We start from the raw sequence: 24997 nt of genomic DNA, 5'->3' as shown, positions 1-24997 counted from the left end.
ACCTGCTGCAACCTCGCTTGCTATGATGAGCCACTAGATCGAGCCGCGACTCCATCGGGGCTGTGTTCGGCTGGGATTTGGCATCTGAGCTGCAAACCCCGTACTGCTTGCTGGTCTTCGCCTCTCCAACGCATTTTCATTTCTGCATTGCCAATGTCGTCACATGTGTACTTCCTCATAGACAGGCGCGCTGTCGGCCACTCCCAGAGCGCCGTGGGCACAGTCCTCGCCCAGATACTCGTATACCTGGCGGCGCAGCACCAGCGCATATCATGGAACTACGAGCTGGTTGACCTAGAGTCGCGCCCCAAGCCCACCACCGCACAGCACAAGCGCAGCGTGCGTGAACGTAAAGCGATTGATGTCGAAACCGTCGACAAATTCCTTGCAGAAATGCACCAAATGCCCAACGACAGCCTGCCAGCACCGGTCTGCGCACCAATCGAGACACTGCATGCACGTCTCATGTGTCTCGAGGCTGATGTCGAGTGGGGAGATCCAGCAACAATGCGGTCACCGGCACGTAACAACCAGACGCGGACATGGACCGACCCGTCGCGCATCAATGAGTCCATGTCGGTACAAAAATACATGATTGTTGTTGGCTCCGCACCTGGATCGCTGGCGGCATTACGTGACTTTGTGCGCGGACCTGCTATGCACACCGAGTCCCAGGATGATGTGTCGCTGATCGAACAGCTGACGGAGCTGCGCGACGGGGTCATTGGCAAGGGCCTGTGGGAGAGCTATGCGAGAAAACGCGTCGGCATCACCTTTGTGAGCATGGCGCCAAAGCGAGCCATCCCAGGCATGGATCCAGTCGACATACTGATTGAGAGCGTGTTTGAAAGCTGCTTCGAGTCGCTTGGTGGCTGTGTGGTGCCGATCACCAGTCTTCTGGTTCGCGGGCTGCCATTTGCTGCTGCGTTTTCGCTGTGGCATCGTCGCCGCACGTACCCGAGCTGGAGCCGCAAGTTTGCGCGCGAGGTATCCGCAGTCATTGACCGATTTTCTGACGATGTTGACGAGGAGCCGCATAGGGAGTGGTCGCTGGCAATGGATGGAGCGCAAACAACCGTGCAGCTGCGGCAGCTGCCGGTTCCTGAGCGACAATGGTTGACTGAGGGTCGTCTCCATCGGAGGTACGATCTGGCAGAGATGGTAGCAGCTGTCAGTGACTATAAACAGGCATATATAGCGAAAGACGGTGATAGCGGCTGCAGATCAGTGCTGACAGCGATTGGAACAGCTCCCTTGAGCGTGTGGCTGCGGATTGTCCGTGCAGTAGGTACCGTGCCTCCGATCTACTGCAATATCGACAAGGGGCAGCTGCCAAAATGTTCGATCACTATCTGCCGCTGCTCTGTACCAGCTGCCCCTGAGCCAACAAAAAGCTGGGCGCTCTTTCAGCCGGCTGCTGCTGTGCAGTCATACCCTTTGGCATTGGTTGTACCGGTTTCAAACCATACTGCCGCGATCTATTATATCAGCGACATAGCCTATGCGCATATCTCTGACATCATATCGGAATATGACGAACAGCGTTTTGTTGATCCCACCGACCCGCCATCCGGTCACTTTGAACCATCGTGGATGGAGAGCTGGTGCTGGAAAGATACCGCCTATGACTTTCCTGTCCAGGGGCTGGACAGATGTTCAGTGGACGTGGGATTCCACGAATCGCAATTCGACTGCTCGCTGCTCGGGTCAAAAGACATTGCCAGTGCACTGTCTAGCCCCGTGCATGTGCAGAACCCGACTGACAGGGATGATCCAGATATACAGTCTTGGGGATCAGCAGACGTGGATAATGCGGATACACGCATAACTTCACTCGAGATGTGGTATTCGAACGTATACCTAAAGACTGTCACTGACACAAGCCTGGCCTTTGATCGGGTTCTCGACACCTTGGAGCCGCTCTGTCTCTCAGACGATGGTGACAAGTCATCGACATTAAACCGGTTCGCGCATGACATTCTTCTGACTAGCACTGACATTGGCGACTTTTTTGTGACAGGCAGGAGTGGTAGCTTCGACAACGCATTCCAGGAGATGCGTATTAATGTGGCCAAGGAGATCCCTGACAACAGTACGCAGCAGCAGTACTCGTGGCAACTGCAAGAATGCCGGGTTCAGATCCTCCTGCACCTGTTTGTCTTGGACTATGCCCGGTCCCACAACAAGGATTTGGTCAACGGGCACACGCGCGAGACGCTGCTGGAGGCACTGCGCGATCTGGTCGATCAGCTCTGCATTTGGGCATCGCTTGATGATGTACCTATTTCGCCGATTTCTAGCACCACCAGCACTACTGGCAACCTGTCGAGGTCTGACTCGCTGTCATCTATTGTAATCGATGCGCCTAATGACCTGGCCGGCGCCTTTATCAGCAGCCCGTGCATGGCACAGTTCGACGACACCTTGTGTGATGTTCTAGAGGAGCTGCGGATCCAGTGCGGCTGGGTGCCAGCTGATCGAACCGATGGTGCCCAGGCCACGCCTGTGGCCATGTCGCCAGATAGCAAGCGGCGCAAAGGCACTCCGCGGCGGCTGCGGAGCGGCCATTCGATGCCAAAGTCTGAAGTCATTGTGTTGCAGCGGCAAAACAAGGTGCAGGCAGGCATTTCAGGTCGCCGTTTGGCGCGACACCTCGACGAACTGATCAGCAGCAAAAAGCCAAAGCTTGAAGAGGCAGTGGCCAGCGAGCCCCGGCCGAGTAGTTCAGCTGATGGATCCGGGCGCCTGCAGGCAGCTCGTAAGCTGCCATCGCATCTGCTGAGGAAGATCAAGAGCGAGGTGGTATCGACAGCACAACGCGCTCCATCTGCCAGCCATATTCCCAATGCACAAACGCGCGCCAAAAGATAGACAGTAATTGCAAATGATAGTATATCCTATGCTGTTCATTTGTACAAAGCCATATCTGCAGACAAGTTATAAAGCGTTACTGCAGAGAGTTGTAAATGAAGTAGCATGCTTGTGTAACGAAGCTGCAAGTGCATTCTATGCAACAGGGCATTCAATGCGGATGCTACCTCTGTTCTACATACATATCTTTTTAGCCATGTCCCAAAGCAATGAAAGCAGTGAAGCCAGATACTCGGCAACAGACAACCTGTCGTTCATGTACCAGTTGTACTGCTCGTACATGATACTGTTCAAGAACGATGGAGGTATTGACGACTTCATGCCGCTGCCGGTGCTGAAGCGCGGCCTGGAACTTTTAGTACGCAAACACTATCCGCCAGTTGCCGGATGGTTTGATGTCCAAGGCTTGGAGATTGATGTGGTGTATTACAGTGACAAGTTCAATGACCCGCCGTTCACCAGCCAAACATTGGACATCAGCTATGATGAAGCGGCGAGACATGTTTCTGAGAGTAACGAGGAAATGTTCGTGCCCAAGGCGCCATCAGGCGTGATTTCGTCGGAGAACAAAAACATACCAATGTTCTTGGCAAAAGCCACGTACTTGACAAGCAACCAGGGAATGGTGCTTGGAGTGAACTATCACCACTCACTGATGGACGGGGCGTCGTTCTGGAATTTCATGCATAATTGGGCATATCTATGCAACCGGCTGTCGCGGGGGGATTCCGAGATCGAGGAGCTGCCGTCGCAGCCAACATTTGGGTTTCCCGACATCAGCCGCTTCGAAGACACCTCAAAGGTATTTGACCACACTGAGTACATCACCACAGACCCCGACAGCCATACATTGGAGCTATTGCCAGGCGAAGACAAGATAAAGGAGAATAGACTGGTTGTGTCGTTTTCTCAGCAGCAAGAGCTACGCAAACTGGCAAAGCAGCATGGTGTGTCGTTCCACGTTATCTTGTGTGCGATATTGTGGAAAGAGTTGAATACTTTGCGCCTACAGGCAAAGCCAGCGATAGCAGATGACGTATCCCAGTATACATGCGCAGTAAACCCACGCCAGGCCCTGGGGATGCCCAGTGCTTTGTGTGCTAGTGCCGTAATCAACGTAGCTGAGCGCTGCACAGTCTCGCAGGTTGCCGAAATGGACCTGGGCCAAATCGCCGCACGTATCCAGCAGACTCTGGCACGGGTGACACCGGCGTACATGTGCAGCTCACACAAATACCTGCGTGCATTAAAGGAGCAGGAGCTCGACAATGCTAGACATGGGCGTGCGGGCAAGCGGACCATGTTCTCGTATATCCACCCGGCAGCAGTCAAGTGCACAGTTTCGTCGAGCCGCACATTCCCTATTTACAAGCTGGATTTTGGCTCGGGCAGCCCTGAATATGTGCGGCCGCCGTATTTGCCGTTTGATGGGTGCGTGAGGTTCTGGCCAGGCCCACCCAGCAGCGACAGCGGCGCCGACCTGGAGCTGTATATTTCGCAACCCGAAAACATCGACCTGGGGCGGTCGGACATGCTCAGACCATTTATTGGAGAGTATTGATGGCAGGCGTTCCTGATCAGGCGCGCACAGTCTGGTGTTGGGGGAATCAGGTATCGGATCAAGGATTGGTCGGAATCTCGCAGCAAACAACCCACACATTTTTTTCTTCTAAAGCCGTGCTTATGCAGAGATCGAGTCAAAAAAAAAAAGTTTTCTCTTCACCCCGCTCTTCGTTTATCTTTAGCTCTATCCCTTTGTGACAGGTTCCTTATTTCGATACTTCTTATTGCACCTTCTATTGCTTCTTGTGTCAGCGGCAGCCTGAGGCATTTACGAGACCTTCACTCCTGCATTCCGTGTATTTCAGCTGGGAAACTTTAGACCTTTTCGGACCGCTTCAGCGACCTATATACAAGCAATACTACCTTAAAAGACGTGCCATGAGCCAACTCTTGTTACGGGCGATCCGATCCAACAGCGGATCGCAGAGTAGCAGGGCGCTGTTTTCTCGACAACCCCTAGCCATGCGGTCACTGCGCACAGTTGCGCTACCATCACTACCATCACCATACATTCATGCACGGCTACAGGCGCACAAGCAAGCATCAACACATATTCGGGGGTTTAGCCAACAGGTGGCGTTGCGGCTGCAGCAACAGCAGCAGCAGCAAGAGCAGAGCGAAAAGTCCGAAGCAGTGGTGGCACTAGACGATAGCAATTCGCTGTTTGCACCGGCTAACAAAGGCCTGATTGCACTGAACGATATGCGCGAGGACACAGAGATGCTGCACTACCTGCAGACGGGGAAATCGCTGACAGAGCAATTGTCGATGATGCAGGCGTGTCTGATAAACGGCAACGCAGACCGGGCGCAGCGGATTCTGATAGGCCTGTACAGGCTGTACCCAGAAGCCATGCACGAGGTAGTGGACGTGTCGATTCACAACGAGATCATCGGCGGGCTTCTGGCAGCCAAGCCGCGGCCGCTGACGACGGAGGCATTGCTGTGGTACGACCAGATGGAGCGGCACTACAAGGTCGAGCCCAACACCAACACGTTTGCAATCCTGATCGGCGGGTTCGTGCGGTTCGATATGCGCAATGTCGCGGTGGTGCTGATGCAAGAGATGCTGCGTGGCGGGCACAACTTCCGTGATCTACTACTCAGCTCATATCTGTCGGACAGCGATATCGACAAGATCAAGGAGGTGGCGCGTGGGATCTTGAGCGAGAACCAGGAGAATGTGGATGTTGCAGCCAAGTTGCTCGATGCCGTCAAGGATGCCGAGCAGCGTTTGAACCAGATCTCAGAAGAGTCGGGTGTCGACCTGAACAGGACAGCGGAAAATAGCGACATGCTGCTGACAGTCGACAGCGACAAGACAAAATCTTCGGGGCTCGCCTCGACCGGTGTGCTGGGCATCCAGCAGCTGCAGGGTGTGCTGCAGTCGCTGAGTTGCAACGATCTCGAGGGATATAACCTGCAGCTGCGGCTGGAGCGCGACACGTACGACGTGGCGCTGGCGCGATTCAAAGAGATCAACAGCCAGCGTGGCGACCCACTGCTATCGACTGATCTGAGTCGACTCAAGAAGGTATCAGCGGACTGGCTGCCGCAGCTCGAGCTGCTGATTGAGGAGGAGCAGGCGCGGTGCGAGAAGGCGATGGAGGACCACAGCGACCACGCACGGGCGCAGTACGGGCGGTTCTTGCTGCAGCTGGATGCTCCAAAGCTGGCGGTGATCACAATCCTCGAGGTGCTGCGCATCCAGGCTACCGACCACAAGGATTATGCAGCCGACGCGTCAGTCAAGATCAACGGCGTCAAGACGGTGTCGCTGGTGACAAATCTGGCCACAGCTGTGCACAATGAGATCCGGTTCGAGAACATGAAGAAGCGCACGAACAGGCATATCGCTGGCCGCAACGTATCGGTGGCCAAGCTGGCGTCATCAGGCAAGCTGTTCAACATGACAGTGCGGCGGGCACAGGCATCTCTGGCTCGCGACAGCGCGACACAGGCGTGGCTCGACTCGTGGGATATCCCAACCAAGACACGGATCGGCTCGCTTCTGCTGTCGATGCTGATCGAGGCAGCGCGGGTGCCCGAGCAGTACCGCGACGAGAGCACAGACCAGCTCTTGACGCGGCCGGTGCCAGCGTTCACGCACTCGTATGTGATGCTGAAGGGTCGCAAGTACGGTGTGGTGGTGCCGCACGGGTCGCTGCGGGAGATGTTCCGCCAAGACTCGCTCATCAGCGTTGTCAACGCGCGATACCTTCCGATGCTGGTGCCACCGCGGCCATGGCTGACATATAACTCTGGTGGGTACCTGACACAAAACGAGCCGTGCATGCGCATGAAGGAGAGCGGTGAGCAGCTGCGGTATCTGAAGAAGGCATCGAACGAGGACCGGCTCACGACGCTGCTGGCGGGGCTCGACTCGCTGGGTCTGACCAAGTGGTCGATCAACAAGCCGGTGTTTGAGGCCGTGCGCAAGGTGTGGAATTCGGGGCGTGAGATTGCCGAGATCCCGCCAAGCACCTACGATGTGCCGGAGCCGACAAAGCCTGAGGACTACGAAACGAACGCGCAGGCCAAGCTCAAGTACTCTGTCGAGATGAAGGAATGGACCAACGGGCGTGCCAACCAGCACTCGCAGCGCTGCGACTGTAACTATAAAGTCGAGATTGCCCGGGCGTTCCTGGACCACCCAATGTACTTCCCGCACAACATGGACTTCCGCGGACGCGCGTACCCGATACCGCCGCACTTCAACCACCTGGGCAACGACCTGTGCCGCGGTCTTCTCCTGTTCCACGAGGGCCGCGAGCTGACGGAGCGCGGGATGTACTGGCTGCGCATCCATCTGGCCAACCTGTGCGGCAAGGATAAGCTGTCGCACCAGGACCGGCTGCAGTTTGTCGAGGACAACCTGGCCAAAATCATGGAATCCGCCGATGATCCGGTCCCGGAGGCGTTCCTGCATGGGGACGAGGGGGTAGAGCGGCCGTGGTGGCTCGAGGCCGAGGATCCGTGGCAGGCGCTGGCTGCGTGCATTGAGCTGACCAGTGCGCTGCGGTCGCCGGACCCCGCCAAGTATGTCAGCCATCTGCACGTGCACCAGGACGGTACGTGCAACGGTCTGCAGCACTACGCGGCGATGGGCCGCGACACCAAAGGTGCGCAAGAGGTCAATCTGGTGCCCAGCGGGAGCCCGCAGGATGTGTATTCTGGAATCCTGCGTGTGGTCGAGCGCCGAGTCAACGAGGATGCCGAGCAGGGCGTCGAGGAAGCGCTGCTGTTGCAGGGCCAGCTCACACGCAAGATCGTGAAGCAGACAGTCATGACCAACGTGTATGGCGTGACACTGATTGGTGCCAAGGAGCAGATCGCAGCGCGACTGCGCGAGGTCAAGGACGAGCATGGGCAGCACGCGTTTGATGTGCTGAAGGTGTCCAAGCTGGCGATGTATGTGGCGAAGAAGATTTTCGAGTCGCTGGGCGAGATGTTCACGCAGGCGCAGCAAATCCAGAACTGGCTCAACGAGTCGGCGCGGCGGATTGCTAAGAGTATGCCAGCGTCGGCGCTAGCAGCATGGCGCAGCATGGTGCTGGAGAACAAGGATGCGAAGGAGAAGTTCCGCGAGGCGATGATGGACGCGAAGGCCAACGACCGGGTACTGGACTCCACGCAGATCATGGAGCTGCGGCCGGATCTCGGCCCGGGAGCTATGCGGCGGCGGCGCCTCAACGACCTAGCCACCAAGCCGATGACGACAGTCGTGTGGACGACGCCGCTGGGCCTGACGGTTGTGCAGCCGTACCGCCGGCTGGTTACGCGCAACGTGGCCACCAGCCTGCAGCACATCGCCGTGCAGGACGCCAACATGCCAGCGCCAGTCAACTCGCAGAAGCAGAAGACGGCGTTCCCGCCGAACTTTGTGCATTCGCTGGATGCCTCGCACATGATCCTGTCGGCCATCGAGTGCAAGAAGGCGGACCTTGTCTTTGCATCGGTGCACGACTCGTACTGGACGCACGCGTGCGATGTCGACAAAATGAATATGATTCTGCGGGACCAGTTTGTGCAGCTGCACACGCGCGACATCATGGGCAGTCTGAAGAGCGAGTTTGAGGAGCGCTACAAGGACAACAAGATGCCGGTTGTGTGCTGGGAGTACGTCACCAAGGATGTGTTTGACCAAGGCGGCAAGATCCGCACCCGGCGTCGCGGTGCCCGCAAGCAGATCCGCCAGGAGCAGGAGAAGATGGTGGATCGCGAGCTGGCCGCCCACCATCTGTCGCTGTGCGGCGAGGACGAGGCACCGAAGGCGCTGACGCCTGAGCAGCAGCAGGTCGCAATCGATGCTGCCAAGCGTCGCGAGACGGTCGTCGCTAATCTGTCGGCGGTCGATATGGCGGAGGTTGTTGAGATTGACCCCAAGACCGATATGCTTGCAGCCATGCGCCAGGCCGACAACATCGCGTACACGCGCAGCCTCAACATCAGCCACATCGAGAAGGACATCAGAGCAGCCAAGGCGGCCCACAAGGCGAAGGTGTCGGAGCTGCGGGCGCTGGCCAGGAAGGTCTCCGCCAAGAGCGAGCCTAGAATGAAGGCGGATGAGGCTGCTAAGGAGGCTGAGCCTGCGAACAAGTCCAAGGAGGAGCTAACCAAGGAGATCGAGCAGCTGAAGGCGCAGCTGGCCAGGGACATCAGCAAGATCGAGAAAAAGTACGAGGTAGACTTTGAGCCGCAGACGATCATGGTGTATCCGGAAGACACGCCGGACCTGTACAGGCGTGTGACGGAGATGATCAAGGAAGGCGAGCTGGCGGGGCATCTGGTGCAGCGCACCGAGTGGGTCGACATCAAGTTTGACGACCTGCCGGAGCACGGCGACTTCAAGATCGAGGAGGTGCTTAGCAGCCCCTATTTTTTCAGCTGAACATCTGCTACTTACAGTCGCAAGGGTGGGGCTATAAACCATGCAGCAGCCGATCTTACCATTGGCCGCATGCTGGTCGGCCCGATCCCAATGCTGGCCATGCTCTTTCAATATAAGTGTTAACCAGCGGATGAACGGTGCCAATGCTCATGCTGGTTTTGCCTATTCGGGGTGCATCTTGATATTGTTTTGCGGTATCGCATGCCTCATAGACTGTTCCACTACATGAAATCCCCTTTCAAGTAATGCCCGTTGAACTGTGGATCCGTGTGCCGATATCCGCAGTTCTTCGAGTTCTTTTTTAACTGCAACGGCTGTCTCTAGCCCCTTTTTAGTTACTTTATGAACAAGGGAATTTTTGGCGCGCTCCGAAAGTTTGTGTGGCTGGCCGTCTTTTGGAGGTTCCCTGTCTGGAAAGGTACGACTTGCTATACGCTTCACTGTCATATGGCTAATCCCTAGCCCTTTCGCAATCTTTCTGTAGCTTTCACCTGTCGTAAGGCGCTGAATAACATTGTGTTTGGTATCTTTTCTAATTGCTTTCGTGTTGATGGCAAGTAAAAAAGAGGCATATGTTGGGTGGCTACGTAGAGCAACCGATTCGAGATGTGCTGGACGCAACTAGCTTCTGGCATTCTTCACCATCACCAAAGTCGAATAAGACTTTTATATCTCATTGTTTAATGTGTGGCAATGCATATGCAGATGTAAAACACCACTATCTATGCGCCCAGACACGCATTATGCATGGAATGTGGAAACCATGCTGGATGCTTGTGCAGCTTTCAAACGGTACATTTCATGTGTCGATTTGTTGTAAATGAGCTAAAATGGAGCGTGTGGAAGCAAAATGCAAATCAGTACTCCTAGCTCTCTGGCAACATCTTCACAGGAGATGAGAGGAAACATATCGTAGCCTTGACTTCTGTGTGTGCTGTGTTTCGGTGTCTGAGAGTGTAGAACGGTACAAAAGGGGTCACGGCGTTCCTTTCTTCTCTCCAAGAATAACATTGGCCAGGTATCTTCTGCTCTTACCCAGCCGGTGTTGCGTGGCTCTTTTGACTCCTCTGCAGCACACAGCCGAACTGGCTCTAGTGTCAAACAAAATGTACAATTTCAACCAGAAAGACGTCTATTTGGTGTTCTCGATCGCCTTAGTGTTCAGCCCCCATTCGAGCATGGTGGTAACCACGGCCTGGTGGTCGCGGGCGCGATCCAGCTCGTTGGTCAGATCAATGGCCATGCGGAACAGGAAGTTTGTTGTGCGGCGGTGCATGTCGACTTCGGGCGGGCACCCAGCCGGGTACATGCGCTTCTGGTGGTAGCAGTAGCGGTTGAACTCGCGCAGTGCCAGCTTGGGCTTGTCCAGCATGCGGTACGCACGCATCACGGCGTTGGTGGTCTGGATGTTCGGGCAAAATGCCTTGTTGCGGATATCGTCGGTACGCACGTTGTGCTCGCGCAGCTGCTCGGCGTAGAACCGGATGCAGTCACGTGGCCGGAACACCACCACGTTGAGATCCTTGACGGTTTTGACGTCATCGGGAATCCCTGGCAGGCCCGTGTTTGCTTCGCTAAGCTGCACCCGCTCAGCCATGTCCTGGTCGTGCAGATCTGCCTCTGTAAATGGCGTGGAGTCCATGGGTTTCGGCACTGCCTGCTTGTTTTTAGCGATGACGCGCTGCGCCAGAGTGTTGAGGAGGCGCTTCTTGGGCGTGAACATGCAGGCGGTGATGAGTTTTGTGTAGATGTGTTCGCTGAACGGCACACCATCCTGGAGCATCATGCGGTGGATCTCCCAGAGCTGGTCGATGTTTTTGCGCTTGGCGTAGAACCTGACGAACCACGTGTACGCCTGCTGCGTGGGCGGCAGGTAGCAGTTGCTGCGCAGCTCGTCCAGCAGCTCCTTGGCGAACTGCCCCTTGCCGCGGATCAGATGCATGCGGATCAGCGACTCGTAGAGCGACCGCAGGTATAGGAAGAACGCCTGCCGCGTATCGCTCAGCGCCAGGGGGATTTTCACGTTGTCCTCATATTCGCTGGCCTCGGAGAAGGTGCGTGTGTCTTTGGGAATCTGGTAGACTAGGAGTTTGCGCAGATCAGCCAGGACATTGCTGAGTTTGCGGAGCGCAATATGCCCGTGGGCGCGTGCTGCCGCGAACCGCGCTGCTTTGATGCCCTCCGTATATGGTATTGAGTCCATCGACGTCGATGAGAGCAGGGCGCTGAGGAGGTTGAATTCTCCGGCACGCCGGGCGGCTCTGATCAGACACTTTTGGATCTGCATACTGGGCTCGATGTTGCGTCCCAGCATCTCGTCGTAGTACTTGGTCAGCCTGCTCAGATCTGACAACGAGCTGGCAAACGGGTCGCTAAACAGCGCTGCATACGTGTGCACATTTGCTGCTACCTTTGGGCCATACATGTTCGAGTCCATGTTCCGTTTGATCTTGTCTGCCAGGTCGCGTCTGCCCTCCGCCAGGTGGATCCGGATTAGCTCGTTGAACGCCCACGTGGTCGTAAATCTCATACCCTTCTCCTCGCACACACGCACGACCGTCTTCAGCCGCCGGAGTATCACCGGGTCGCGCTCAAAGTGGTACTGCTGGTTCATTATCTGCATTATCCGGATCACATCGTACTCGGTAACCTTGTGCCATTCTGCCTGCGAAAGAATCCCGTTGAATCCCTTCCACACCTCGTTGGCGTCAGTGCGCCGCAGTGCCTTGTACATGTAGTACCGCTGTGTGTTCTCTGACGGACCGGTGATTCCCGGTCCCCAGCACTGACCGGTCAGCGCCAGATCGTCCTCTTTGCGGTAGTCACGCAGATCAAAGCCAGTGCACTCTTTTGGCGGCGCCGGGTCGAGCGTGTGCTGCCTGTTGTTCCATGTGCTGGCTGGTGGTCGTCGCGCGTTGAGGCCACGCCGCATGCTGCCGTGGAAGTGTCGGCAGAGCCTGCCCGCGCACCGCGCCTTGAATTGCATAAGCAAAGGCCAAGGGATAAGGGCAAGTAAGGGAAAGGGCCAAATACTTGGGTCTATACGCCAGCTAGCTTTTACAATAGTTCAGGGTGTCGAATTCCCCTTCCACTACTGCCGTCACGAAAGTGAAGAATGCTGTAGAATGAAAAATGCGAAAAATTTGCAGTGCTGCTCTGTTGAGAAAAAAAGAAGCGCAGAGTGAGCGTGGGCTTAGAAAATCTAGATAAGGCCAGTTTTGATGCTGGAGCCAAAGACCACCAGGATATCCTCACAAAAATTTCTCCCCCTGCTCCTCCCCTTGCGCATTTCAGACGCCTGCTGCTGGTCCCCCTCGGGCCTGCTTATGCATACGCCCGGTGTCAGCGCATGAGCTGGCACTTTTTCAGCGCATCGCCTAGATCTGATCTCATCACAGGAACCGTGGCCAGACAGGTCGGGATGTTCTCGGGCTGCTCCGTCCACAGATAGTAGGGAATGCCCTGCTGCTTGAGATTGTCTGCCATCTTGAGCAGCGAGTTTTCGTTCTTGGTCTCCAGCGTTACCTTGTGCATCGAGTCGAGGCTGGTGGCGTAGTCCCTGACCCGCTCGTCCTCGCGATACTTCCACATTACCGCCGTGGCGGCGTGGCATCCCTGGCTCACCACACTACATCGAGCAACTCGTGGGTTAGATTATGACTGAGCATAGTTCGATCTGCTCCCGAGCTAGGAGGCATGTTTATCCGGGTTACATTGCCGCCTAACTCATTTCTTCCGATGTTACCTTCCGAGTGGCCAATTCAGAACCTAAGGCATGTACGACTGGTTAATTGATGTTCCGCACGTCATAGTGACCAGCGTATGGTGTGGGCTGTACCTTGATGAGGTCCTTTCGGATTACGACAAACATTGTGCGTGCTTCGGCCATGTGTATGTGTGCTAAGAGGAGTGCTATCAGGGCAGTGCTTTTTGGAAGGCGGTATAGCTGATCCGCAAGCGCAATGGACCATTTCCCCCCGACGCATCTGGACGACGCGGATATGGGGAACACGGGAATGCCAGCGCGGAGGATACGCGCCAGGTGCGACGCAGCATTTCGTCATCTGCGCCAATGCAGGTGCGTCGGAGAATGCCCGCCGATCGCAATCCGCCATGGCTGCGAAGCGATGCAGGCTGTCGACAGAAGGTCGGGAACTGGGTCCGGCTTCGACAGACATTGAGTGACCGAGTCATCGAGATGAGCCAATCAACCTGCGCCGAACAATGGAGCACTGGATTCGGCCGTCCACGCAAGCACATCCTGTTCCTCAAGAACGCGTTTTCTGACGGTGATAGCTGGTGTTGGCCGACGAAAGCAGCGTCCTCGTCTTCTCTTCGAATTTAACTTTTTTCTCTTCTGAAACCACATTTCATTTTTCTCTCCTTAGCGTTGGAAAAAAATTTTATACCCCTCACATTTCAAGGACTTGGAGTAGTAACGGTAGCAGACGAAAGCTTGTTTTTCTGAATCTGCCTCCCCCGACTGCTTTCTTTTGTATCGAATTACGCGACAAGCTGAACCAAAACTCTCTGTAAAACCTCCTCTCGACTTCAAGCAAGCCCAGCATCCACAGCCTTCTCAAGCACTATTATCTATATATCTCTGCCTCAAGAACTAAAAAGAGCAAACAATGAGCGCGGCCCATTCAAACACACATCAGTCATCCTTTAGCTCTCGCGGCAAATTCCCGCGCAGCGGCAACGCCCGCTCTTCGGCAGACGAGTCGAGCGAGTTCAAGGCCCTTCGCAGCAAGTACTCGAGCAGCCTCAAGACGCTTCGCGAAATGTTCCCAGACTGGTCAGATGCCGACCTGATTTACGCCCTTCAGGAAGCCGACGGAAACCTCGAGATCACTATTGCACACATTGCTGAAGGTAAGCAGCCAGAATTTCATTTTCCATCTTTGCCCATTTTGCAGGCTGGTCACTAACCTCGTCGTCGCCCAACACTAGGCTTTGCTCCGCAGTGGGGAGAGGTCAAGTCGCGCAAGGATAAGCGCCAGGCATACAAGCAGCAGCACGAGGAAAACACCCGGCCCTACGAGAAGAGCTACGTGCCTCGCCCTGCGTCGTTCCGCGGAGGCGTCCGTGGCGGTGCCGCTCGTGGCAGCCGTGGCAGCTACTCGAACGCGGCTGGATCCACTCGTCCGAAGCCTGCGCAGCCGGATAGCAAGCCGCAGTCGTCTGGAGAGAGCAACAGTGCCGCTGGATGGAACATGGAGCCGTCGTCTTCGGAGCACAAGGATTCGAGCAGCGGGTGGGACGTCTCTGGTACGCCTGCCAAGCCGTCGATGCCGGCCACCAAGCCTGCTGCTGCCCCTGCCCCTGCACCCGTTTCCTCGAAGCCTGCACCCATGTCCTGGGCCAGCATTGCGAAAAAGTAAGTTTTATCGCCAGACAACGCTGGCAGCTAATTCAGGTTTACTATACCTGAGGCACTTGCGATCGCACGTGGGGCTCGCGTGCAAACAGCCCTCAGCGGTACCAGAACACGCCTATTTGGTTGCCTCAGGTCCTTGCATGTGTGGCGCATTGCTGTTTCGGGGGGTGGAGAATAATTGCCGCTGAATTTTATGTTTACCTTTTGTACCACTGTAGGGGAGCTAAGCAAGCAGAGCCCGCTGCGGCTCCTGCCGCTCCAAAGGAGAAGGCTGTTGAGTCAGCTCCCCAAAAGTCAGAGACAACCTCAGAGAACGCCAAACCAGAGGAGGAGGAGGAGCCCGCTGCTGCTGAGCCCGAACCCACAGCAGAGGAGACAAAGGAGCTGGAACCCGCAGCAGAGGAGACTCCTGTAGAGACAACGGAGCCAGAGGTCCCCAAGGCCACAGAGGAGGAGACCGAGGAGACTGAGGAGACTGAGACAACAGAAAATCCCACATCCGAATCGCAGCCCGAGCCTGCCCAGGAGACGAAACCCGAGACACAGCAGGCGCAGGAGGAAGTGACCACCCCAGTATCTCTGCCCAAGCGGCCCACATCCAATTCGCGGCGACTCAACCAGGATGCTGCCGTCGTCATGCCCACCGGCGCTGCAACCATCGAGCGGATCGGTATGCAGTTTGGCAGCTTCAACATTGGTGGTGTCGAGGTCGCAGACACAAAGCCCGCTGCCACCGAAACCCCTGCTGCCCAGCCTGAGGCTAAGGAGCCCGCTGTCGTCACCGCTGCTCCTGCTGCCGCTGCCCCTGCCGCGCCCGCTGCTGCTGCCGCTGCCCCTGCGGCTGCTGCTATTCCCGAGGCATCGGCCACCGCCCACCAGGGCCCTCTGACCACATACCTCCAGCAGCAACAGCAGCAGCAACAGCAGCAGGCTCAGCCGCACAGTGGTGCCGCTGTCAGCCAGATGCCTCTTCCCAACGACTACGGAGCCGCGCTCTACGGTGGAGTCGATGCTCAGCGCTCGATGATGGGCTTCTATGACAGCTACGGCTACGGCCAGTTTGCTGGCATGAACAAGGACGACAGCGCTGCTGCCGCTGCCACTGCCACCGCTGCTGGATCGCAGCCGGCAACCACTGCTGCTGCCTCTGGCGCGGCCAACAACCTGTCGCAGGCTGGCCTGTTCCCCCAGCAGATGCCGCAGCCGTTTGGCATGAACCCGGCCGCCATGCCGTACTACAGCCCGTACTACTACAGCATGATGCAGCCCGGAGGCCAGTTCCCGAACCCGGCCGCCTTTGGTAACAACCCCGCGCTGGCTGCCGCCTATGGCCAGCCGTTCATGAAGCAGGGTATGTTCCCCATGTACCCCGGTGCCGCTGGTGCCCAGCAGCCCGCTCAGCAGCACCAGCCGTCGTCGCAGGGCCAGCAGAACGCTGGCCAGACCCAGCAGCAATCGCAGAAGCCTGCCGGTGCTGGTGCCCAGGGCAACGCGGCCTACAGCAACCTCAACGCCCAGAAGGCGGGCCACCCGTACAGCCACTACGGCGCGAACGTGGGCGGATTCGCCGGCTACGAGCAGGATCCGGCCAGCCTGGCGAACAGCATGCAGCAGCAACAGCAGCAATTTGGTCTGGGTGGCGGAATTCCAGGCATCTTCTCGTCGACGAAGGGCTCCGCTGGTGCCAAGGACGCAGGTGCCAAGACTGCACAGCCAGCGGGAACCGCCGCTGCCGAGATTGGCGGTACTACGTACTACAACAACCCCCAGCAGACTGCTGGCTACCCTGCCCAGCTCAACAACGCATATGCGCAGCAGGGCTATGGCCACCACCAGCAGGCGTACTACCCGTATGCTCAGACCCAGCAGTACCAGCAGCCGCACATGTACCAGCAGCCCCAGCAGGCACAGCAGCCCCAGCAGCAGCCCCAGCAGCAGCAGGGCCACCCAGGTGCTGGCAAGCAGTACTGGGAGCAGAAGTAAACGGCTTTAATATGTAGCATCACTCAGCTCTTGGTGACACCTAAATTTGAATTATCTTGTATTGACTAGACCCGCAGTGCGTGGCATGTGCGATCCAGATATTGAAATGGTATTATGCAGAAACACACATGTGAGCGAGCCCCAGAACATAGCCAGGGTCACACTTTGAAGCATCAGCACCCATGGCACGACCCCTGCGAATCGTTCATTCCGCAGCCGAACTCTGAACGGAGTCTTTTAATTTGACGCAGGCATGCATGCTCTTTTGAGGGCCTTGACTGCGTCGGCATCCATGAACTGCGCAGCAGCTACAAGATCGTGACTTTCGCGAGAAACGCGGCCATTATACATGTCGTTTGTGATGTTCGTTCCGTCAACGACGAACAAATAGTCGTACATGGCGTTGAGCACGCACTTTAGATTGGTGGGGCAATCGCCTATCCCGAACCAAGACAGATATTCGTCCTTGTACTCTAGCGCTGCGGTTCGATGAAGTGCCATTTCATCATCATCCAAAACTTCCAAGGGGTCCACAGCCAGCTCATAGCCTTGCCTTTCTATCTGCAGCTTCATCAGGATATCCAGCACAACGTAGAATAGCGACTCGATGTCGTCATGGAGTCCACGCTTCTTGCTGGCAAGGAGTATCTGGATACTCATATATCGAGCCGTCCCGACAAAGGGGTCGTGGAGCCGCTCCACTTGTGATACCTCGCTGGCATTGAAGAGCCACTGCCTGCATGCATTTACATGCGCTTCCTGGTTGACAGCATCGACCAACGGCCTAGAGCACCCCCAGTCGATGATGTATGCCTTCTGCCCTTTTATCGTGATGTTCCCTCTGGAGATGTCTCTATGCAATACACCTGCAGAATATGCTTTGGCCAGGCATGATGACACTTGGCGGGCTATGCCGATGATAGTATCCACTGTTGCTTCTTCAGAAGGCTGCGGAGCTTTGTCAAAGCAATCGTACAGCGACCATCCACAGTCCTCGACAACAAGAAACTCCATGCGGTAGCCACACAGGTCCTCGACCAAGACACCGCCGCAATATACCTCGGGAATCGGGCCCACGCCCTGTTGGCTGAGAATATCATAGGCGGCGCCTTCTGGAAACTGTCCAGCAGGCGTCCACGAAATCTTCATAACAGCAGCATCTCCACCATATTGGCCCCGGATGACGTGGCACAAGCGGCCACGTAGGCTCCCGGCACTCTGGATGAGATCCTCAATGATAAACGCGTCTGGGGTGTATATTGGAACAGCGGACAGTTTGTAGACGCTGGTTGCCTTTGTGAATGCCAGCCCAGAATCATTGGTTGAAATGTTGCAGACGTGCCCGATTTCTGAAGGCGGAGAGGAAGCCAGAAACCAGAGCCGCTGAAGCACTAGATCCACATCACTGAGGTCACTCCAATCGGGCTGCAGCGTATAATATCCAATGTCCCCAAGCTCGACACAGTACCATTTGTCGCGAGTAAACAGCAGTAGTTTCAGATTCAAGACACTGAGGAACAGGACAGGAACAAACTGGCGTGTCGGCTGCAGACGCCACACGTTGAGGACGCGCCTGCCGATCCGCTCAAGTACGCTATCCGGCAGTAGTCCCAAATATTTGCCCAGATCACATTCAACTAGTATCAGCGCTGAAGAATAGTCGTACCTGCAGGATTCCTTGGAGCAAAACATCAAATTTGTATTCCCGTCAGCACCAGCAGCCTCGTCAGTCTGGAAATCAACAAGGTCAGGCAACAGGCCGGCACCGAGTCGTTTTGAAATTGCGCTGGCTGCAGACTCCCTCATGCGATTCCAGACTCTCTCAAAGCACATAGACAGCAGTACCTTGGAAAATCTCAGCTGCACGCCGTCAGAACTGCTGAACAGCTCACTCTCATCACTGAGAAATACCGGAAGGTCGCTTAGAATGTCGGCAAATTTTCCTTTTGAAGCAGCCATGCTTTGCTCAAGGGTACCGTCTGGCCAGAACTTGCTAGCTATGCCCTCCATGTCAAATGAGTAGTCCCCGTGGCCAACAAGCTCGCTCGAATACTCACTGAAACAGCCTGTAAACTCAGGCTCCTCACCACTTGTGTTGTTTTCGGTGTGATAGTCTGTAGTATGTGCCGGAGTGGTGGACAGCGGCGATGGGAGTAGGTTGGAAGAGTCCTGGGCGCTGGGCAGAGTATGCATACTCACGTTTGTAGCAGGTAACGAATATGCGAATGGATGAGTCACGTAGAGGAAACAAAAAGCAGGCGGCAGACATGAGCCCTTGGAAAGAATGCGCCATCCCTGTGTGCTCGAGTTTATAGTACACAAACATGGCTGATCTCGATCTAGCTATTCCTGCCAAAGCAAAAAAGTCAAATTTGATTGACGGTATGTAACTAGGAAGTTGGCATTTGCATTATAGCATGGCCAATCTATATGGCGACTTCCCACACGTGGTAACCAACGTTTGTCCTAATCAATAGTGCCATCCATATACTTGTATACATATATCGATCCATGTGTGCTGCTATTCACTGGCCAGTCAAACTGCTGCTGAAATGCTGTGCATTGGCGAGTAAACAGCCAGTATGAGTTATGCATATGGATATGCAATTCAGTATTCTTAATTGTGATATCACTTCTCAGATCGCATACTCTTATTTGCGGTACCGGTGACTTGCATGTCCCCCTTCAGAGCCAAGTTGGTCATGCAGATATCGGTGCCATCTTGCTCGAACATAAAACCGCACTGCCTTTCTTGTGCTGGGTACGTCACATGTGCAGCAATGTCTCCGCTCACATCTTAGATCTGCTGATCGTGTGATCACAAGCTCCTTGGCCATTTAGGGCGTGGAGGCGTGATGAAAAATTTTAGACTTGCCAGCTAGGGTCGCGGATGCACTGAGCGAAATTTCAACTGCAGCTCAATTGGCCTTTTCTGTTTTGCTCGCCAGAATACTTATACTTAGTGCCCTTCTTCTATATAGTTATAAGAGTAAGTCGTCGTGATGAGCCCTTCATTCCATTGCGGGTCGATTCTGGGGACTAGCAGGCGGTCGCATTGCCCCATCCGGGACCGAATTCAGAGAGAATCAACAAAACTGGCAGACCGTGCTTGCTTCGCTAGGAATCAGTTTGGTGCGGCTGTCAAATGGGGAGAGCGATTTCAGCTAGCCGAATTAGGCCAGGTGTCTGTTCAATCTAATGGCACGCCTGTCCAATTTGCTGGCTGCTCTGGGTGGCAGACTGCATTCCTATGCGTCTACTACCGCTACTGACAGCCTGCACAGGGGTCTCAGGAGGCCGCTTTGACCGCAGCCCATATTGCCGATGTGACTAACCATCCTGCCTACCCTATGTAGACGTGACATCGACAGAGTAAATAGAAAAATGACCGACGCCAGCGTTACAGTAGACCCGACGACATTGACCCCGACCTCGATTGAGGTCATGGCTAACCAGGCCACCATCAACATCGGTACCATTGGACATGTGGCCCACGGAAAGTCGACGCTTGTTAAGGCCATTTCGGGCGTGCAGACTGTTCGTTTCAAGAACGAGCTGGAGCGTAATATTACCATCAAGCTGGGCTACGCCAACGCCAAGATCTACAAGTGCGACAGCCCCGACTGCCCACGCCCCGGCTGCTACAAGTCGTACGGTTCGAGCAAGGAGGTCGAGTTCCCGTGTGAGCGCGTGGGCTGCACTGGAACCATGAAACTGATGCGCCATGTGTCGTTCGTCGATTGTCCGGGACACGACATTCTTATGGCTGTCATGCTTAACGGAGCTGCAGTGATGGACGCCGCCATGCTGCTGGTTGCCGCCAACGAGTCGTGCCCGCAGCCGCAGACGTCGGAGCACCTGGCTGCGGTAGAGATCATGCAGCTGCAGAACATCATCATCCTGCAGAACAAGGTTGATCTGATCAAGGAGGACCAGGCGATTGAGCACCACCAGCAGATCTGCAAGTTCACGAAGGGCACCATCGCCGCCAACGCCCCCATCGTGCCCATCTCGGCGCAGCTCAAATTCAACATTGACGCTGTGGTGGAGAACATTGTCAAGCGCATTCCGATCCCGGTGCGCGACTTCTCCTCGGACCCGCACCTGATTGTCATTCGCTCGTTCGATGTCAACAAGCCCGGAGCCGAGATCGACGAGCTCAAGGGCGGTGTTGCCGGTGGCAGTATCCTGAAGGGCGTGCTCAAGCTGGGCGACGAGATTGAGATCCGGCCTGGTCTTGTGCGCAAGGAGGGCTCCTCACAGATCACTGTGCGCCCGATCCACTCGCGCATCCTGACGCTGAACACCGAAGCGAACCACCTCAAGTTCGCCGTGCCCGGTGGTCTCATTGGTGTCGGAACCATGGTCGACCCTGCGCTGTGCCGTGCCGATCGCCTGGTCGGCCAGGTCCTGGGTCACGTGGGCAAGCTGCCCAAGGTGTACATTGAGCTCGAGATCAACTACTTCCTGCTGCGCCGCCTGCTGGGTGTCAAGACCGACGACAAGAAGCAGGCCAAGGTGTCGAAGCTGTCCAAGAGCGAGGTCATTCTGGTCAACATTGGCTCGACCTCGGTTGGTGCGCGCGTCACCGGTGTCAAGAGCGACCTGGCCAAGCTTGTGCTGTCGAACCCGTCGTGCACAGAGATTGGCGAGAAGATTGCCATGAGCCGGCGTATCGACAAGCACTGGCGTCTCATCGGCTGGGCCAAGATCATGAAGGGCAAGGTGTACGAGCTCGAGCAGAACTAGGAATAAAATGCCGTTTCATCCAAGTGATTATTAGTGACTGTTTCGTAGGAGGCGCGTTTTATTCTTCCAAAACAAAAATCGAAGACTTGCACATTTTTTCAAAAACCGGACGCGCCTCCGACGCGTTTCTCTGTTCTGGTCACGCTTTTTGGTTTATTTTTCCCGACACCATTTGGCATACCGTCTGCCGGCCCCAAGCGCGCAACCGCACCAGCGCTATCTTGGCTCCATCTACCAAGCGCTGAAGACGCAGGTCGTTCCGTTCCTGTAGACCGCAGACACAGGTAAGAGGCACTTTGCTCGCCTCTGGATCGCAGCATCAGCACAAATCATCCCCCTTGGGGAGGGGCGCGCTGTATTGTTCGGACCAGACTCACTTTGAACCACGACAAGAATTTTTAGCCATATTTCTCCTTCTAATTTCCGACACCATTTCCCGCCTAGCCTTTCCATTCTCACTCGAATTTCTCACTCGTCCTCCTCCGCCGCCGCCGCCGCCGCCACCTCCTCTCACACCTACTCATAGTAATTAAAATAATGGACAGCGTGTATACGGCAGTGTACTCGGGCATTCCGGTGTACGAAATGATATGCCGAAGCATCGCGGTCATGAGACGACACTCGGATTCCTGGCTCAATGCAACACAGATCCTCAAGGTGGCGGGCATTGAAAAGGGACGGCGGACAAAAATCCTAGAGCGCGAGGTGCTGAACGGCGAACACAACAAAATACAGGGTGGCTATGGCAAGTACCAGGGAACATGGGTGCCGTATGCCCGCGGCGTGCAGCTGTGCCAGCAGTATGGCGTCTACGACTTTATGCGGCCGATCCTGGAGCACGACCCGACCGAGTCTGGCACGCGGCCAGACCGCACACCGACCAAGGCAGAGGTGCGCAAGCGCCTGCGCGACAGCAGCCAGCAGCGAAGCTCGTCAGTCCACGGCTTGCCGTCATCGGTGCGCCGGGACCGCGTGCCAGACTCGGCCAGCACCAAGCGATTCAAACCCAGCTCGAGCAATGCCACCTCGCCGATTAATTCGGAGCTGGGCGGGTCGCTGTTTGGAGCGCCGCAGGTGTTTACGCCGCACGCCGATGCTGTGGCAAATGGCTCTGTCACATCGTACCGCAATTTGCCATACAATAGCTCACCGGCAGTCAGGCCCGGAGGCAGCAGCATTGGCCGTGGCGGGTATCAGACGCACAATGAAGAGGCATCGTCTGCGACGGTGACCGACTCTGATGTGCTGGGCAATGGCGTCCGAGTGGAGCAGGACCGCATGCTGCTGATGAACATCTTCCTTAAGGAAGACCAGAGCTTTATTCCCGAGTGGCTGTCGCAGGTTGACGAGGCCGATGATGCAGTGGATCTGTCGACCAAGGTGAACGTCAACCTGGTTATCGATGACCAAGGCCACACGGCTGTGCATTGGGCAGCAGCCCTGGCACGCACACACGTACTGGATCTGCTCTTGTTCCACGGCGCCAATGCGCGCAAGGTTAACTACGAGGGCGAGTCGGCGCTGGTGCGCGCAGTGCAGGTCACCAACAACTACGAAAACCAGACGTTCATGGAGCTGCTGGAGCTGCTGCACGACACTATCCCGCTCACCGACAAGCAGAACCGCACTGTGCTTCACCACATATCGCTGGCGGCTGGCATTGATGGGCGTGAGAAGGCGGCCAGATACTATGCCGACTGTCTGCTGCAGTGGATTGCAGGGCTCGCCGACGGATACCAGGTTGACGGCGCAGACACTAATGTCAAGCAGGAAATTAGCAGCGACTTGCAGCCGCCGTCGCCCAGCCGAACCACCGCTGGTAACCAGAAAACAACCAAAACTAGCCTGGACTCTACTGTGGCCAGTGAGGCGTCCAGTCAGCAGACGGCTACTGATATGCACTTTGCGACGCCGCGCCAGCAGCCAAAAGCTCAAGCTCCGGTGAGTGACCAGAACAGCATCCCAATCTCTGGTATTGCTGCTGCCCGCAGCGCCGATTTCGCTGCGTTCCTGAATCTGCAGGATACCAACGGCGATACTGCTCTGAACCTGGCTGCGCGCATCGGCGACCGCACCATGATCCGCCTCTTGTTAAATGCCGGTGCTTCGCCTACTATCGCCAACAGGGTCGGTCTGCGCCCGCTGGACTTTGGCGCGGACAAGATTGCCGCTGGCGATGCTGAGCTGGATCCGCTGGGCGATTCGAATGGCATGCTGGAGGATATTGTCTCACTGTCCCCTTCAAATCGCTCAGCTACACATGGGCCGTTTAGCAGCACACCGTTGGCAGCCCCACAGACACCGATCCGCACCGCTATGCGCACCACAGGCAAGAACCTTCTTGCGTCCCTGATGGGCAGCGAGGCTTCGTATGGGCCACCCACAAACGGCCTGGCCAATCTGGACGACAGCGATGACGTGTGGTCGCCATCGTCGGCACAGCTGCGGATCCACGAATCGGTGCAGACCATCCAGCAGCTGATGACTGAGATGGAGTCTGATTTTTCGGGGGAGATGCGCATCAAGCAGGAGCGCCTGGACGGGATCAAGCTGCAGCTACGCAAAACAACCATCGAGCTAGCCAAGGCGCGCGAGACCATTTATCACCTGCACTCGAAGACATCGCAGCTGGGCGAGGTCAAGGCGCGTGTCGAGTACCTGGAGGAGACGCTGTTGCGCGAGACCGCTGCTGTGCGTGAAGCTATCAGCGCACTGCCGCCCAGTTCAAAGCCGCGTCTGGATCTGGAGAAGCTACTGGACACGCTGCTCAACAGTCCTGAGAATGCACCGGAGCCACACATGATTCTGCCGCTGGTGCCCGGCGGAAAGGCCGACGATGAATTGGAGGAGCTGGAGAAGGACCCGGCGAAAATGCGCGCGGCCGTTGAGCGTCTGCGGGTGGCAAACCAGGTGTACGCCCGGCGTGACGCTTTGCTGCGCGAGCGTGTCGAAGCCTTGCGCAAGCGGGCGGATGTTTCCGAGCGCGAGCGGCAGTACCGCCAGATCATTGCGTCGTGCTGCGAGATATCAGTTGCCGATGTTGATGTGTGGATTGATCGGCTCATCTCAGCCGTCAATGCCAACACGGAGCAGGACAACGCGCTGCCCGACGGCGGAGAGCTGAACTCGACGGTTGCTGCTGCTGCCGCCGCGGTAGCAGCAGCATCTACAGCCAAAAAGCAGCAGCAGCCGACTTAGACATGGTCACGTGTGTCCGAGTCAGCCAATCTGCGCTGCAATGGCTTTTCTGAGCAAGCTTGCTTGAAAACAGCGCATAGGGGCGAGCGTTCCTCCCTTTTCTCGCTCTTTTGGCTCATTCAATTTATTTGACTTTTTTTATTTCTGTACCAATTCGATACCTAGTCATTCGCAACCCAGTGCAGAAACACTCTAATTCCAACCACCTATTCCGTTCCCTTCTACGCACACGGAGCAAAAGTCCATTGCGTAGCAATACCTTTCAGTTTGAAACTAAAGTAAGCGTTACATTCAATTCACGGCCACGCCTTGGCTGCAGCACTGGTCGCTCTTCTTCCCAGCAGGGCCTTTTGCGCACCGACA

At 56.0% G+C, this 24997-nt stretch overlaps 9 protein-coding genes across 9 annotated transcripts; 6 read left to right on the top strand and 3 right to left on the bottom strand.

The window, feature by feature from the left end:
* The first annotated feature begins 127 nt into the window (after window positions 1–127).
* DL89DRAFT_267361 (uncharacterized protein) lies at window positions 128–3017 on the top strand. The gene has a single exon (XM_040887469.1). It carries the CDS (start codon window positions 154–156, stop codon window positions 2869–2871), a length of 2718 nt encoding a protein of 905 aa, XP_040743786.1. The 5' UTR covers window positions 128–153; the 3' UTR covers window positions 2872–3017.
* A 28-nt stretch (window positions 3018–3045) lies between these two features.
* DL89DRAFT_316307 (uncharacterized protein) lies at window positions 3046–4672 on the top strand. The gene has a single exon (XM_040891062.1). The coding sequence runs from the start codon at window positions 3068–3070 to the stop codon at window positions 4430–4432; it is 1365 nt and encodes a 454-aa protein (XP_040743785.1). The 5' UTR covers window positions 3046–3067; the 3' UTR covers window positions 4433–4672.
* A 1670-nt stretch (window positions 4673–6342) lies between these two features.
* Window positions 6343–8544, top strand: DL89DRAFT_223213 (DNA/RNA polymerase; the record flags this gene model as incomplete). The annotated part of the gene is made up of 2 exons (XM_040884627.1): window positions 6343–7983; window positions 8143–8544. Coding segments are annotated over 2 exons (2043 nt in total), but the record flags the coding sequence as incomplete, so codon positions are not given.
* A 1870-nt stretch (window positions 8545–10414) lies between these two features.
* On the bottom strand, window positions 10415–12418 carry DL89DRAFT_152914 (uncharacterized protein). The gene has a single exon (XM_040883565.1). The coding sequence runs from the start codon at window positions 12308–12310 to the stop codon at window positions 10457–10459; it is 1854 nt and encodes a 617-aa protein (XP_040743783.1). The 5' UTR covers window positions 12311–12418; the 3' UTR covers window positions 10415–10456.
* A 95-nt stretch (window positions 12419–12513) lies between these two features.
* Window positions 12514–13226, bottom strand: DL89DRAFT_267358 (uncharacterized protein). Its single transcript, XM_040887468.1, has one exon. The coding sequence runs from the start codon at window positions 12913–12915 to the stop codon at window positions 12667–12669; it is 249 nt and encodes an 82-aa protein (XP_040743782.1). The 5' UTR covers window positions 12916–13226; the 3' UTR covers window positions 12514–12666.
* Window positions 13227–13770: 544 nt separating this feature from the next.
* Window positions 13771–15230, top strand: DL89DRAFT_152977 (uncharacterized protein). Its single transcript, XM_040883567.1, has 4 exons — window positions 13771–14199; window positions 14278–14704; window positions 14923–14940; window positions 15041–15230. Exons 1-4 carry the CDS (start codon window positions 13956–13958, stop codon window positions 15117–15119), a joined length of 768 nt encoding a protein of 255 aa, XP_040743781.1. The 5' UTR covers window positions 13771–13955; the 3' UTR covers window positions 15120–15230.
* Window positions 15231–16840: 1610 nt separating this feature from the next.
* Window positions 16841–18926, bottom strand: DL89DRAFT_283738 (uncharacterized protein). Its single transcript, XM_040889750.1, has one exon. The coding sequence runs from the start codon at window positions 18878–18880 to the stop codon at window positions 16925–16927; it is 1956 nt and encodes a 651-aa protein (XP_040743780.1). The 5' UTR covers window positions 18881–18926; the 3' UTR covers window positions 16841–16924.
* Window positions 18927–19574: 648 nt separating this feature from the next.
* DL89DRAFT_267356 (translation initiation factor eIF2 subunit gamma) lies at window positions 19575–21528 on the top strand. Its single transcript, XM_040887467.1, has 2 exons — window positions 19575–19676; window positions 20044–21528. The coding sequence occupies exon 2, from the start codon at window positions 20072–20074 to the stop codon at window positions 21434–21436; it is 1365 nt and encodes a 454-aa protein (XP_040743779.1). The 5' UTR covers window positions 19575–19676; window positions 20044–20071; the 3' UTR covers window positions 21437–21528.
* Window positions 21529–21816: 288 nt separating this feature from the next.
* On the top strand, window positions 21817–24809 carry DL89DRAFT_267355 (uncharacterized protein). Its single transcript, XM_040887466.1, has one exon. The coding sequence runs from the start codon at window positions 22046–22048 to the stop codon at window positions 24632–24634; it is 2589 nt and encodes an 862-aa protein (XP_040743778.1). The 5' UTR covers window positions 21817–22045; the 3' UTR covers window positions 24635–24809.
* Window positions 24810–24997: the final 188 nt, after the last annotated feature.

This window comes from Linderina pennispora (genome assembly GCF_002104995.1).
Source record: "Linderina pennispora strain ATCC 12442 chromosome Unknown DL89scaffold_6, whole genome shotgun sequence".
Taxonomy (NCBI): Eukaryota; Fungi; Kickxellomycota; class Kickxellomycetes; order Kickxellales; family Kickxellaceae; genus Linderina; species Linderina pennispora.
This window is presented reverse-complemented; position numbering and strand designations above follow the sequence as displayed.

Coding starts and splice junctions, on each gene's coding strand:
- DL89DRAFT_267361 (XM_040887469.1), top strand. CDS start 154: ATGTCGTCACATGTGTACTTCCTCATAGACAGGCGCGCTGTCGGCCAC.
- DL89DRAFT_316307 (XM_040891062.1), top strand. CDS start 3,068: ATGTCCCAAAGCAATGAAAGCAGTGAAGCCAGATACTCGGCAACAGAC.
- DL89DRAFT_152914 (XM_040883565.1), bottom strand. CDS start 12,310: ATGCAATTCAAGGCGCGGTGCGCGGGCAGGCTCTGCCGACACTTCCAC.
- DL89DRAFT_267358 (XM_040887468.1), bottom strand. CDS start 12,915: ATGTGGAAGTATCGCGAGGACGAGCGGGTCAGGGACTACGCCACCAGC.
- DL89DRAFT_152977 (XM_040883567.1), top strand. CDS start 13,956: ATGAGCGCGGCCCATTCAAACACACATCAGTCATCCTTTAGCTCTCGC. Junction 14,200..14,277: donor TATTGCACACATTGCTGAAG/GTAAGCAGCCAG, acceptor GCCCAACACTAG/GCTTTGCTCCGCAGTGGGGA.
- DL89DRAFT_283738 (XM_040889750.1), bottom strand. CDS start 18,880: ATGCATACTCTGCCCAGCGCCCAGGACTCTTCCAACCTACTCCCATCG.
- DL89DRAFT_267356 (XM_040887467.1), top strand. CDS start 20,072: ATGACCGACGCCAGCGTTACAGTAGACCCGACGACATTGACCCCGACC.
- DL89DRAFT_267355 (XM_040887466.1), top strand. CDS start 22,046: ATGAGACGACACTCGGATTCCTGGCTCAATGCAACACAGATCCTCAAG.